Source organism: Rhagoletis zephyria, unplaced genomic scaffold (assembly GCF_001687245.7).
Source record: "Rhagoletis zephyria isolate East Lansing unplaced genomic scaffold, Rhagoletis_zephyria_1.1 Rzeph_scaffold_00154, whole genome shotgun sequence".
Classification (NCBI taxonomy): domain Eukaryota; kingdom Metazoa; phylum Arthropoda; class Insecta; order Diptera; family Tephritidae; genus Rhagoletis; species Rhagoletis zephyria.
Window position 1 is genome coordinate 109,186 of NW_016157238.1, and position 15,309 is coordinate 124,494.

General features: G+C 34.5%; 2 protein-coding genes across 3 annotated transcripts in view; one reads left to right on the forward strand and one right to left on the reverse strand.

Moving 5' to 3' along the window:
- Nucleotides 1-15,309, forward strand: part of Mlp84B (Muscle LIM protein at 84B) — a 123,035-nt gene that overhangs the window by 33,247 nt on the left and 74,479 nt on the right. The window lies entirely within an intron of this gene.
- Nucleotides 8,753-12,202, reverse strand: LOC108354257 (uncharacterized). 2 transcript variants are annotated; one of them, XM_017605454.1, is made up of 3 exons: nucleotides 11,672-12,202; nucleotides 11,273-11,496; nucleotides 8,753-10,622 (listed from the first exon to the last, which is right to left on the reverse strand). In XM_017605454.1, the coding sequence occupies exons 2-3, from the start codon at nucleotides 11,389-11,391 to the stop codon at nucleotides 8,933-8,935; spliced, it is 1,809 nt and encodes a 602-aa protein (XP_017460943.1). In that variant the 5' UTR covers nucleotides 11,392-11,496; nucleotides 11,672-12,202; the 3' UTR covers nucleotides 8,753-8,932. The 2 variants fall into 2 exon arrangements, with proteins under 2 accessions (XP_017460943.1, XP_017460951.1); XM_017605462.1 differs by lacking the exon at nucleotides 11,672-12,202 and having other exon boundaries at nucleotides 11,273-11,551.

A 15,309-nucleotide genomic window follows, 5' to 3' on the forward strand; every position in this document is an offset into this window, starting at 1 on the left:
TCATCTTCATCTTCATCTTCATCTTCATCTTCATCTTTATTTTTATCTTTATCTTTATCTTTATCTTTATCTTTATCTTCATCTTCATCTTCATCTTCATTTCATCTTCATCTTCATCTTCATCTTCATCTTGAACTTGATCTTGATCTTGATCTTGATCTTGATCTTGATCTTGATCTTGATCTTGATCTTCATCTTCATCTTTATTCAAAACCATTTCCTTTGAAACCCATATTGGGATACTTTATTTATTTTAATAAATAATTTGAATTTGATTTTCTTATATATGGCAACCCTTTAAAAAACTAAAATCATATTACACATCTAGAGGTCAAGCCCTTTTCATTTGACACTTCATCTTTTAAAATCGAATGAACGATACAGATTTTATGACTTGGTGTTAAATATTTAACGCAACCATCTCCGAACTCGTGTAAGAAATTTCACTTCAAAAATGCGGCGTAAAACTGTGTGCAACATCAATACGCACAAAACAAATTGGAAGTGAAGCTCGGCCAAACACTTAACGATTACATATTTTTATCATTTTCATAGAGTATTGTATCATTTAAAGCTACGGGAAGTCCGGCATTGCTCCTATATTAATTTATAGATATATAGTATAAGTATTTCATTTTAATATGGGTATTCATCTAAAAACGTTAATACCGCGTAAACCTGTTAAATAAACCGGGTATCTATACAAAATTAAGTAAGCTTACGAGGCATTTTCGCGTTTAGATGAATACCTATAATATAAAATTGTAAGCGCGTTTATTATTTACTTACCTCGTATTTCCAAAAAGATGCTTGCTTAAGAAATATTTTCAATGTTTTTTCCGCGCCGAACGCACTAAACCTCAGCGGTAATTCGTTTAAATTAGGACTGGTATTGAAAATTTAATTGTTTATATTATTACTATCTTATATTAAATCCACTAAAGTACCGCCATCAATGCAAAATTTTTTTCGAAAATACCATTTGTTTTTATTTCGCAGTCGAACCACACCGTCTTCAAAAGAGGCGCAACTCAAAATTTAGCATTTTTTCAAATTATGAGCTAAAAATGTACACAGAGCTTTTATTAACGTTCCAGCAAAGAGCAAATTTTTGTTATAATTTGTTAAAAAAAAAACATAAGGTAAAGTCTCCCTTGCTCATATGATCCCAGTGGGAAAATGTAATGTATAGTAATCGAAAAAGTAATCAGTAAAACAACCCTTTTCACATTCGAAAATGCTTTTTTTCCCCAGGGCGATGCACAGTAGGGGCAAAAAAGGTTGCTGTGGACAAATTAATTTTGAGAACCCAAATATGAACCGATTTCAAGTTAATTTTTTTTTTAATAAAAGATGATTAAATTTCGCGTCGATCTATCCGTGGCGAATTTTTAAAAAAAGCCCTGTATTTTTATTTATTTGAAAGAAAAAAAATTTTCGTTTGAATGCTTCCACTTTTTTGGAAAAGACTTTAAATTAGTTTCAAATGTCTTCTTTAAAAATATATTCATAAACATTTTTCCATACGATAGATTTTATTAAAAAATGTATTTGTTATTTATACTAATTTATATTTTGAAAGCCGTTTTTCCGTTTTTCTTCGTGATGTATCGAAATTGCTTTTGATCTATTATCAACCTTGGATAGTCTGGAGTCGATGCCCAAAATTCCAAAAATATCGGTACAGCTGTTCCCGAGTTTTTCGATTAGAAAAATGGCTTTCAAAATATATATCAGTATAGATGGCAAATTAAAAATATTTTTTTAATAAATGTTTCCCATAGAAAAATGTTTATGAATAGTTTTTCAAATAATTGCAGGCATTTGAAATTAATTTCAAGCATTTTCCAAAAAATTTGAAGCATTTAAACGTAATATTTTTTTTCATTTTTGAACATAGATAAATAAAAAACCAGGGCTTTTTTAAAAAAATCGCCATGGATAGATCGACGCGAAATTTAATTATCTCTTATTTAAAAAAAAAGAAGAAACTTGCAATCGGTTCATATTTGGGCTCGCAAAATTGATTGGTCCATAGCAACCTTTTTTGCATTCAATTTTGCATTACCTACTATCGAGAAATGAATGTGTTTTAATATGAAATTTTTGGCACTTTTTGAATACATTAGAATGCTCATTACATATGTAGTTAGCAGTAATATAATCGAGAACTCATAAGAAATACGTTATATTATTTATCACGCATGTAATGCACTACTACTTTTCCGACTGGGTGTATATCTAAAAAAAATACTACATTTATAGGCGTTTCTGTAAGAATTTCCTATGTAAATTTAAAAAGTTATTTACTTCTTCAGAAAAAATTTCCAATTTGTTAAACAGAGTATTTCGCATTGATGGAGACGGTATTGCACATGTGCTTCAAAACGTTTTAATTAAAAATTTATACTTTTTGACATTATGCACTTAAAATGTTTGCCAACCTTGTATACCAGGGGTGGGCAAGGCCGAGGCCTAAAATAGCCACATGTAAATTTTAAATGTTACAAAGAGCCACAAAAAAAAACAACAAAAACAAAAATCTTCTGTTTAAATAAAATTATTATTAGAAATGAAAAACATTAATTTTGTTATTATTCTAATGTACGATAGATATAATAGATTGGCGCTTACACATATGTTAGTGTTTGGCCGGGCTTCTCCTCCGACTTGTGGCGTGCGCCTTGATGTTGTCACACAAAGTGGAGGGACCTACAGTTTTATGCCGACTGCGAACGGCGATTGTATTTTTTTTTATGAGAAGCTGTTTTTCATGGCAGAAATACACTCGGAGGTTTGCCATTGCCTGCCAAGGGACGACCGCTGTTAAGAAAAAACCTTTTTCTATATTTTTGCAATGTTGCTTTGACCAGGGCTTGAACCCTGGCGCTGATGAACGAAAGCGCGCACTGCTTACCACTACACCACAGCGGCCGACGTAAGATAGATATTAAGGGAAATTCAAAAGATCCCTTTGGCCAAATTTTCAAAATCTGGTTTTATGTCAGTAAAAGCCGTTCATAACAGTTCTGTTAAATGTTGGTTGCTCAATAGGTACATAGTATGTTCCTTTAAAATATCCAGTAAAAAAAATTTCCAACAGCTAAATTCCGGCGAAAAACTTTATTCTCAGAAGTGCGTTTTTCAACCTCTAAACCACCATATTGAACTACTCTGCATTGCGATTCGGAACCGGAATCGAACCTGGGTCCTACCAAATTGTAGTACGCAGCTATGACCCTCGGGTACCAGGACCCCAACTCACTTGCTTTGTTTGCATAGTCTAGAAAGAGTCATTGAAAATGCCCCGAACCGCATTAATTTTGGGGTCTAACTGAAGGACTTAATTCGGATCAACTGCATATGAAAAATTAACAAAAAATACAAAATTTATCAGTCTATGAGAAACTCTGTGCCCGCTGATGGTGGCAGCGAATAAAAATACCAGTCAGAGAAGGCATTTCCAAATGGCGTAAATTATGTAGCACAGAAGAGAAATGAATACATAGTGTGCTTTATTGGATTCGGTCAAAAAATTAAATACACACAGCTTCATGCGTACATAAATAAGTTTTGTCTTGGTTAGAAAAAACTTCTCATATTTACAAATTTTTAAGATTTCTAAAGAACGAAGAGCATCGGAAAATAATGTAATTTTTTGAAACCTACTTTTTGATGCAGAAATGCTTAGATGCTCTAAGAACATGTCGATGGCTGAGTGGAAGATAGACCTATCTCAGCAGCCAGTTCTAAATCGCCCTATCTAGAAATATTTTTCAGAATTTGGTTGAAGAACGCCCTATTTCAGAATTTTACTGAAAAACTCCCTATCTCCCAATTTGATTGAAGAACGCCCTATCTCAGAATTAGGTTCAATTAGGTATCTCAAACGAAAATACAGAATTTGGTTGAAGAACGCCCTATCTCAGAATTCGGTTCAAAAACGCCCTATCTCACTTCAAAACGTATTGAAAATGTGCTGATATAGGGCATTTTTGAATCGGCAGCTGGGATAGGGCGTTTTTGAAACGAATTCTGAAATAGGGCGTTCTTCAACCAAATTCTCAAAAAGGGCGTTCCTGATAAGTTCTTTGAGATAGGGCGTTTTCGAACTGGCTGCTGAGATAGGTCGATCTTCCACTCAACGGTCGATATATGCTTGCGTCACTCGCGGGCACTGCCGGGCGCTGTGATGGCTATAGCTGAGTTTGCAGAGGTGCTTGCTGTTATTGGTTTGAAATTAAATTGAATTTAATGGACTTTAAACTCAAAAAGATTCTAAAAATCCGAGTAAAAAGTTGAAAATTTAGCTGAAACTTTGCAGATTTTTTATAATTTTTGCACAATGTTTGAAATGTGGATTTATATGGTGTTTGTTATATAATGAGCTAGACTTTTATGGAAAAATAATAAACATTAAATAAACAAAAGAAAAACTTAATCAGCTGATCACAACTGTATGTACATACATGTGTACATATGTATGTATGTAAGTATATGTATGTATGTATGTATGTACATTAGGGCAAGTTGATTTGTATGGATGAAAAAAAATTTAAAAATCGTAAAAAAAGCAAAAACGTTATCTACATTAAATTCTAAGAAAATTCTCTGAAGAAACCATGGGTCTAAAATCAAACCCTAATCCGCGCCTCTCGACTTGAAAATTTTTTTCCTCTTCTTTCGCTAAAATTATTTTCTTTTTTTGAAATATATTATGTTTTATTATATTATATTATAGTTTATGCAATACAGGTATTGTTTTGAGACTAATCAAAATATTCAATTATCAAAAAAGCAAAAAAAATATATACAAACTTTTTTACTCGGGTGAATATTTTTTTTAATGAAAAAAAATTTTGAGTGTAGAAAACATGTAAAGTGCAAAAGAACTACCTTACTAAACAATTTTGTTCAGAAAATTCGATTTCTTTTTGGAAAAACTATTTTTTCTAACATTTATTTTTTTGGCAAAGGCGGCCATATAAATTTTCAAGTCGAGAGGCGCGGATTAGGATTTTATTTTAGATACATGGTTTCTTCGGAGAATTTTCTTAGAATTCTATGTAGTTTACGTTTTTGCTATACGATTTAAAAAAAAACCCGGCCCTAATGTGAATGCTTCATTGTATGTATGAACTCAAATATGTGGCTCTAAGTTCCAATTTCAAATCTAAAGTATAAACATAGCTGGAATGTATGTTAATTATGAGTTCACATTTAAATGTAAGGTGGCATTGGTAGTTTTTTAAATGCATTCGATAAAACAGGGAATTTTCGAAAGAAAAAATTCATCGATTTGTACTTAAATTGTGCTTTCGAAATTGGCTCCAAGATTTACTTCATTTGACTTACTGATCCAAAATATTATTAGCAAGAAAACAATAACCCATTTCAAGCTCGTGGAATTTAAATATTTTTTCACAGTCGTATTCTTGCTCCAAAAATGTTACCCCCATCATTATAGATCCGCAAACTTGCGTAAGTAACTGAAAATGAAGTGAGTTTATAAAATAATGATGCTAAAATTTCGTTTAGGTGAAAATGCGTCGTATGTACATAAATTAATGGTTTTTGTCGTATACATACTCGACCTACGACGGCACTGCATATGCACTTACTTTTTCCCTTGCAATGCGGATATCTACTCCGCATGTTGAGTTGAAGCCTTTGCAATATTCTTCTTTTGTATTTATGCTAGTCGGAGTTACAAACAAATAGTTGTGGATATTTTTTATATAATTGATATTACGCTGATTCACATAGCTAATGACCTCCGTATTTGATCGATTTTTCGACAAGCAAAACGTTATAGACGGAAATGTGTTATTCCAATGCAGAAAAGAAGTTTCCACACTTATACTTATCGAATCAGAAAAGTATCTTTTCAGCATTAAAAGAAAAATTGATGACATATTCCAGCAAGATATACTGATAACCACGGCCCAAAATAATCTGCAATATATAAATATACATATGTATGCATGTAAAATCATTAACGTACAAAAAGCTTATGTACATATCGCACACATAGATTTAATGAGAGCAAACTCAAAAAAAAAAAAAAAATGTAGGGCGATTTTTTTGCATAAATCAATCACAATTAGAGCAAATATTTTTTCTTCATGATGATATACACTAATTAAAAAACTACTGTCATATCTGTTTTTGTATTAATCGCGTTGAATTTGTACAATCCATAAGCAGTTATATTTCCGGATCTGTTTTTTTTTTTTTTGAATTAGCCCAGGTACATATTGTATTTGTACTAGAATAAATGTTAGGCATCGATATTTGTTATATGTACCTCGGTGTCGTAAAACACTGACGAATATTTTTTATAAAAGCCACAGCTTTTATTTTGAGTAAATGATCTATTCGCATTTTGCCTTAAATTCAATGCTTAAAATCCATGTTTATGTTTACGTGACGGCAACTATGATTATCTGACTGGCAACAGTTTAACTTTTATTAGTTATGTTTGCCCCACTTCCATACCGAATTCGGTTCTGCAGTAATTAATAGATGCAATGCACGCAAACATTCTGTATGATGGTAATTATATATTTATGTAATTATACATATATATAAATATATAAATATTTACATATGTACATTAGGGAAGTTAATTTTTCGCTTTTTACGATCCCGGAATTTTCGGGATGTCGTTACCACACCTGTCTTGGACAGTTAAAATGGGCCTAGTGCCCGAAAATATGCTCCCCAAAAGAGGCTAGTAAAATGAAAACGATGTTACTGAACGATTTACGCATTGCCATTGGTTGGAACTTGTTACCAGGGGGTTTCTGAGGTTGCTAATTAGGAATCGGAAGTCAGTTTTTCAAAACTCAAAATGGCGGGTCCAAAATGGCGAAAACCGGCACTCGAGATTTTTTAGGGGTCGCCGATTACGAATCTGAAGTAAATTTTTTGAAATTCAAAATGGCGGATCCAATTGGCGATCAAATTAAAAAAAAAAATACTAAAATTAAAACTTTGATACTGAACGTTTTAAACATTGTCAGGAGTTGAAACTTGCTTCCAGTGGGTTTCTGGGGTTGCTGATTACGAATCAGATGTCAGATTTTAAAAATTCAAAATTGCGGTTAAGAGTTTCGAACAAATCTAATAAGTTTTTTTTAAAGTTGGTTACCATTTTGGATCCACCATTTTGAAATTTGAAAATCTGACATCAGATTCATAATCAGCAAGCTCAGAATCCCACTGGAAACGACTGTCAACCCTTGACAATGCGTAAAACGTTCAGTATCAACGTTTTAATTTTAGTAATTTTTTTGTAATTTGATCGCCATATTGGATCCGCCATTTTGAATTAAAAAAAAAATTTACTTCAGGTTCGTAATCGGCGATCCCAAAAACTCTCGAGTGGCGGGATTCGAACAAATCCAATAATTAAAAAAAAAAATTGATCGCCATTTTGGATCCGCCATTTTGAATTTTGAAAAACTGACTTTAGATTCTTAAATGGCAAGCCCAGAAACCCCCTGGTAACAAGTTCCCACCCATGACAATGCGTAAGTCATTCAGTAACAACGTTTTAATTTTACTAGCGTCTTTTCGAGAGCATATTTTCGGGAGCTAGGCCCATTTTAACTGTCCAGGACAGGTGTGTAATTAAGGGACTGTTCCCCAATAATACCAGAGTAAATATATGTAAAACCCACATTTTTAGCTGCACTCTAACATATCACGAAAATAAAAAAATTTAGAACATCAGCGTTTTTATAAAAAACCGACCAGCGCGACCTGTAAGAATTACCTTTTTCAAAATAAAAAAATACGTGTCTCTTTTTTATCACAAATAACAATATTCTGAAGTAGCGCTTATGAATTTCCAAAAAGAGTGTTTTTTTGAACCACTCTAATGTACATATATAAAATTTCTGTTCTGTCGAATTTTTTCACAACATACATACATAAGAAATCAATTCGGATATCTGAAAAAATCGACCACACAGACCATAATTTTTTTAATACAGTATTTATTTACACAATATATATAGCGTACCTACAAACTAGGGCTTTGCGATTGATTGATTACTCAAAATTTTGGTTAATCATAATTCCAGTTACTCAATTAATTGATTAATTTTAATATTTAATTAAAAACAACATTTACATGTGCCATTTCGACTCAGTTTGTTTTGTATAGCAATCCAAAAAGATAGTAAAATACCTTTTTAGCCCACAGCATTTAATATACAAAGCACATAATATAACATGATGTTTTCAAGAAAAGAACATTAATATTATACTTTGCTTTCCTATTCCGCCAAATTAGTGCATTGAGTATATGTATTGGCGATGATACCCTTCATTGAAGCCGACTTTCCATCCATGCTCCACCGACTGGCACAATCCTCAACAGATTTTCTTAAGTGCGGGTACGTAACTCCCATTTGGCATCAATAAAGTGGGTAGTTATTGTCATATACGATACGACTGCTCTTGATGTCCATGCGTCTGTCGTTAAGGCGAACATGTCTGCGGTTTTTAAATATTTGCAAGAGTGGTGACTGCGACAGTATGCAGCTTTTCAATATGAATATGGAAGTTCCTTGATACTTAAGCCATTTAAAAATAGTTTTTCATTTTACAATTTTCTATGCTTTTTGAAGCAAGTTTTTTAATTTTTTTTTACAATTATTTAAAAGCAAATATGTATATGTATATGAACAAAATGGACAGTTTTTTGAATAATTATTTTTAAAATTATTCATATCCTGTGGTAAAAAAAAATTTAGAGTAATCGAATAATTGAGTAATTGAGCAATTGATTATTCAACTTGCTCGAATAATCAAATTAACGCACAGCCCTAGTACATACATATATTTATGTATGTATATACATATGTAACATACATATATTTATGTTTGTACATACATATGTAACTAAATTATTTTGCAAGTTTCATATTTGCCGGGACTCAGCTATTTCTTTGAAGTATGTGACTATTGGTAACTCAGCAACAAATCCACTACTGGGTGTTGGAAAGGAGAGTATTGAATTCGATGAATTATTCTTAGCTATAGAGTTTTTTCCAGTACCCATATTCGATATTCGCATTATTGCGGATTCCGGTGTGCTACTGGCCACTGGGGTGGTTGACTGTGGTAAACTTCGCGTTGCAGCAATCTGCAGAGAGGTCGATCTCCTGTTGTGTCTGCTTACTTTTAATCTTAGTTTGCTTGATTTGGTACTTCTTTGAGGCTCAGTTGTCGAATTAAGTATCGTTGTTATTATGGTGCTTGTCGGGGTGTTGGCACCCTTCACTTTTTCGTTTGTCTTTTCATTTGAGGGGCTCCATCGGCTGCGATTTTTCGTGTGAAATTTTATTTTTCGCTTTTTGAGAGTGTTATTAACTCGTAATAATGATCCCAGTTGCGTAGTCCGCGACGACGATATTATTTGACTGGGCGAAGGAAATGTTGAAGCAGTGTATTTTCTTTTTTCTTTGGTTTTCGCTTCAGTGGTTCGAATGGGTATCGACATTGTAGAAGATTTAGAAATTCTATCCTTTTCTTTAATTTTTTCTTTAAAAACTAATCTTCTGTTGATTTGAGCAATTTTGCCTCTCCTATATGTTGGCCGGCTGCTGCTTGTATATGGTTCCTGTGTAAAGTTCCAGGACACAGTCGTTGATATATTGTCTAATTGTGGCACTTTGATTAAAGGTGTCGAGACAGTGGTGAAAGCGATAGTTGTTACAATAGGTAATGACCTAATGACTGTCAAAGTTGTGGAGACTTCTGTAGAAATATTATCTTCTGTATGATCTTTATTTTCCGAAGCACATTTTGTTTTTGTGTCTAATAAGGAATTAGAACAAGTAATGTTTTCAAACTGGTCGAGGCTCCAATGCATTTGAGTTGCTTTTGTATCCGTTAAGGCAAATGGATTGAAATCTTGTGAGCTAGTTAAATGATATGTAAGCACTTCATTTGTTGGTTGAGATAATTTAGCTTTTTGTTGTAAATTTATTGGATTCGACGCCATCGTCCACTGCTCTGAGGCTATGGCATCAGATTTCGGTTTGTTATAATCATTGGAGAGAAAAGTCTCATAATTTTTAAAATTAGTAGCTTTCTTCTCTTTTTTGAAGTCTGAGCTGACAAGCGCTCTAGGTGTGATTGCATCGCCTATAGTGAAATATATGTGAGATGTATTTATTGATTTTAGATGTGAGCTGGTGGAAAACACGTCTTGGGTGTACGGATTTCTGGTGCTAGGTTCCATACGCAGCGTAGAAGAAATATATTTTGTATTATTAGAGCGCACTTTGGCGAGCGGCGTGGGAAGAGTAGGCACTTTATCGATACAAAAAGGCAATATGTGGGCATAATTAGCACCGACTTTATGTGCATTAACACAGTAATTTGAAATAACTGAGCTCATGGATGAAATTGGATTAGTAAAATATGGCTCCCGACTGTGAAAATTTATATTCAGCTTCTCTGGGGTTAACATGTAATAATTTGTCTTTGGCGTGGTGACGGCATTAAAACTTTTGTATGGGAAGGCATAGTTTGGCCATTTCACATTCTTCAGCATACTAGTAGATCCTGGTAGATATCCTAGAGCGAAGTATCTGTAAGGATTCCTATTTAAAAAAAATTTAATTAATTATTATGTTTTAATTATAAACTTAAGAATCCTGCAATTATCATTCGTATTACCGATCTAGCCGAAAGGCTACCTCACGGTAGGACCTGTATTCTTCTAGTTTCTTCTAACAGCGGCCCCCGTTAGCAGGGATGCCAAACCTCCGGGTATATACATACCCGCTTCATAAAGAAATTAACGGTACTCTTAAATTTTTATATGATAATTGAAGTCGGGTTTGTTATCAATTCGTCGAAATATATGTTTTTTGTTATGTATGTTACCGCATAACTTTGTACCACGTTAAACGATATCTATAATTATTTTTTTTAAAGGAAAGTTGTTACCTCACAGGTTGTCTCATACTAATTTGCTTTAAATCCGATAATGTCGCCATGAAGAAATTAACGATAATTTTAAATTTTTATACGACAATTGAAGTCGGTTTCGTTGTTTGCTTAAAAATTACTTGTTAATTCTATATGTTTCCACAAAAAATTGCTGAAAAGTATGTTTGTATTTCTTTTGTATTGCATTGCTGGACTTTTTGGCTATGCATCACTTGAGCAAATTCAATGGAATCCTTCATTTTATGCACAAAATAGTATTTGCTCAACTTATCGCATATGGAAAACCTACAGTTTCTACCTTTTTCCGTTCTGGTTCATCGGCAAGATTCCTCGATATGGATATTTTTTTGGAGGTAATATTTGCACTCTCTTACGCCTCAACATGTATTTGGGATAGTAAACAGGTAAGAAGGGCATTTGAGATCTTTCGGCATTATGCCGATGGAAAGACAATCCGTTTGTGCTGCGGCCTGTTAGGCTGTTAAGTAGCGCCGTCGGTTTGGCATATTCGTATAACCAGCTCTGCAAAAATATCGAAAAATTGAAATTGAATTGAAATGTGATAGTCCAAAATAAAAAAAAATTTATGTATGTTAATTTGCATCGTGTAAAATTCATTGCTGCAGTAATTTCGTATTCTTGCAATCTAATTTTTTTTGGTTTCAGTAAAAACTTTTAAGTAAAATTAAAAACTCACGTGATTAATCTTGTCATGCACTCCTGGTCTTTGAAAACTCCAAGTGTTCTGTAATGAGGCTAATATAAGAAGATTATTTTTAAATTGTACACATATGTATTTTTGGACGATGTGTGAATATGCCAGATTGTTTTAGTTAGCGCATGATTGAAAAAAATTAAAAATTGGAATATCCAACTTGCGGCGTATGCAAATATTCAGTTCAATATCATGAACCGAGCTTTTTTTTTTGATGAAGTAATATTTTAAACACAAAACATTTAAACAAAATGGGTATTACAGGCCTGTTCTATTCACAATTCAAAAAGTGCGTTAATTTCAATGACGGCAGTATTCTGGTCACACTGCCCATACCCGTGTTTCCTAGAAAATTTGCACAGTAGAAATAATATATACAATTCTTAAGTATATTATTTTAAATTATATACTTGCACCCAGGGCAAATAAAATTAGTTTTATATTTATCAAATTGCGATTCATCTTGGTATGGTGACCGTTTTGATTCGAAGATATTTTCAAACTAAGTATGCTTTCTCTAGTACAGCAGCATATCTAGAGTCGAGACCATCCAGCGTGACCGATTCNGTGGTATGGTGACCGTTTTGATTCGAAGATATTTTCAAACTAAGTATGCTTTTTCTAGTACAGCAGCATATCTAGAGTCGAGACCATCCAGCGTGACCGATTCACTTACATTTTTTATTGTACACACATACATATGTATAAATGTATGTATGTATATATATAGTAATTGGTGTAGTTTATGCCCAGACATACATGTGTACATATGTACATGCATTCATATGAGGCATTGAAAAAGAAAAATAGTAATATGCGTTGCGTTCCATTTGAGTGAAAGTTGGCAACAGGTGAAATTCACCGTTAAATCGTAGGTGTGAATATAGAAGTAGAAAGAAGTTCGACGGTTATAAAAAATCGCATGCAGCATCCTTCGCCAATTTGACGTCTTGCGTCAATGTTCGCTTTATATTTTGCAGTATTTTATTTTATATAGAGAAAAACATACACATATGTACATAATGTACGTACTATAGTGCTCTGGAATTCATGTACTTAGATGGTTGAACTTTCATGCACTCGAAAATATTCGGAAAACACCAAATGAAGCCAAGTCCCACTACACCTGATCATTCCAACGCTGAGCAAGCGTTCCCCTTCCAATAGCAGCTGGCACCGCATTGGATACTCTCAGATAATGTTAAACGCCATTGACAGCCCCAACGCTACTAGGACTGTTCTCTCACAGGGGCGGTTACGCTTATATATATGTGTTTATGGCGTTAAGTGCTGTTGTGCTGTGCACTTTACGGAAGCCATGCTCATGCTTCGCTGCCGGCCGGGGAAAGCAGCGTTATCGATCGATAAGACTCTCCTTTGTTGGCCCGTTTCCCCGGTTTGAGCCGTGGGACCATTCTTCCCGATTTTCACACATCGGGAATGTTTTTAGTTGCCATTGATAAATTGAGAACCTTGGTGAAATACCTGGACTTCACCACTGGTGAAAGCAAATGGTGTACCATTTTAGGTCAGTTTCTGGGAAGGGCGGTGAAGGTGTTCTCAGTAACCTCCGCGAAACCGTTCCAATTAGTTCTGTTGAAATTGAAATAGGTTCGGTGGTCCTGTTGAAATTGAACTAGGCGGTAGGTGGCCGATGCGCTTGTTAGCATAAGTCGCCGCGTTATGCTTTTTATCAAACCTGTGCTAGCTATTGTTAGGTTTGGCGAGTTGCTTCAGCTACCCACAATCCTGGTAGGGCCGTTTCGTTCATGGTGCAGAATGTCTGAACTTCTATCTGCTTAGTCAATACTTTTCCCCTACGGTCGTTGGCCAGGCTTGAGTGCCTAAGATCGCAGTGCGCGTTAAAATCGCTTACTACGATACGGTTTTCACCTCTAAGTAACACACATATTTCAGGGTAATATCCTGCCGGACAGCAGGCGACAGGGAGTATATAAACGTTAAATATTTCGAGCTCGACATCGCTTGACCGGACATGCATGAACTCACTCCGAGGGTAGTGTCCCTGGGGTCGATGTCTTCTTTGATTAGCCGATACTGCGCAGTGTGATGTAGGTCATCCTACATCCTCCAACATTGTCTCGCTTGCGGTTTTTATAGAGCACATTGCGCTTTTTGAAGCCGTGCTGGCTCTTTCGGTGCTGATGCCGTATGCGACCTAAGGCCTGAGCAGGTTTTTAGATGACTCCATTAAAGGTATTGCATCTAACCGAAGTGAAGTTCGGATGAAGTCGTCTCTGGAAACGCACTAAAAGTAGATTTCTGGTCCGTGATTGGACGCAATACTCACCCAGAGGAGAAGGATGCATGGTATTGCTCCATGGACGAAAAACGATTGATGGTGCTCGATCTAAATGGGGTTAGGTCGCCGAAACAACCGCCCTTGGTCGGAAAATACCCGAGTCATCCCGGTACGTAGAACCGGCTGTCGTGTGGGTTGACGCCTTCGCTTTCGCCATTGCTGCTATTCAGAAAGATGCGAGTACTCTAGAGTACCAGGTCACTTCTCTTTTTTTTCAATAGTTCGCTCCGGTCTTAAAACCTTCCATAAATTGCAGATTTCTTAAATTTTTTTGACTTGCTGCGTAAATTTTGACACAATTAAAAGTTCCTGCCGGACAATTTATTCAGTTTTAGAACTTTTATAAAATGACTAAATTAGAAATTTGAGGAAAAAAAATAAGAATGCCCTGTTTGAATTTAATAAGTAATGCTTTTATTTAATGAAATTTTTATCCAGTAGTAATGCGACGATAGTTCAGTTAACCATTCCTCACGAATAACAGTTATGTCGTTCATAAAAAGTTTTGTCGTATGAACCAATTCTGTGAAAAGAATATATTGTGGTTGTGGCAATGTATACAACGTTGAAAGTGGGTGTATGTAGAAGTTAAGACCTCTTGTATTCTTTTATAGACACCCTCATTCGAAAGTACTTAATCCCAGATGGTGACTGATACTGAAATATATAGAAATCGAATAAGTAAAGTTGTACATCATGCATAGGTATATAGATCTATTAGATTTAAAATTTTATCTGAATCTTTGCGCCCTTATCTTTAATACAACCAGGAACCGTTGACAAAATTGTGAATTCGTAGGCTGCGACCTCACTGTAAACACCTGCCAAGTTAGAGAGCAAGGTTGATTTTCCCACCGATGGGAACCCTACGAATCTCCCGTTTTTGCAACCTCAAATCCTGTACGAAAGATAATGCTATCTCTTTTACCAGTAAACCATATGCAAATTCTGTACCAAATATTTCAACGCTGGAATGAAGAACACGTAAACCTATCGATGTAGTATATTCATTTATCCAATACTGAAAAAATATTTGTATTTAAAACTTTATATCTGATTATATGTACATATATAAATTGAAAATATTCGATATTTACCATGTCACAGCAAGCTACGTTGCTCATATGCCCATGAATAGATGCGTGTTATCCTTTCTGATTCATTCGCCGGCTGTAATAACCACTTCAGCGCCAAATTTACTTGTTATTTGCAAAAATTTTCGAAATTAAACAATGATATTTTATTTGCAAAAATTATGCTTTCGCGCAATTTTCTCCAAGGTATAGTATATTTTTTC

Coding starts and splice junctions, on each gene's coding strand:
- LOC108354257 (XM_017605454.1), bottom strand. CDS start 11,391: ATGCCCTTCTTACCTGTTTACTATCCCAAATACATGTTGAGGCGTAAG. Junction 10,623..11,272: donor ATGAACCAGAACGGAAAAAG/GTAGAAACTGTA, acceptor TTTTTTAAATAG/GAATCCTTACAGATACTTCG.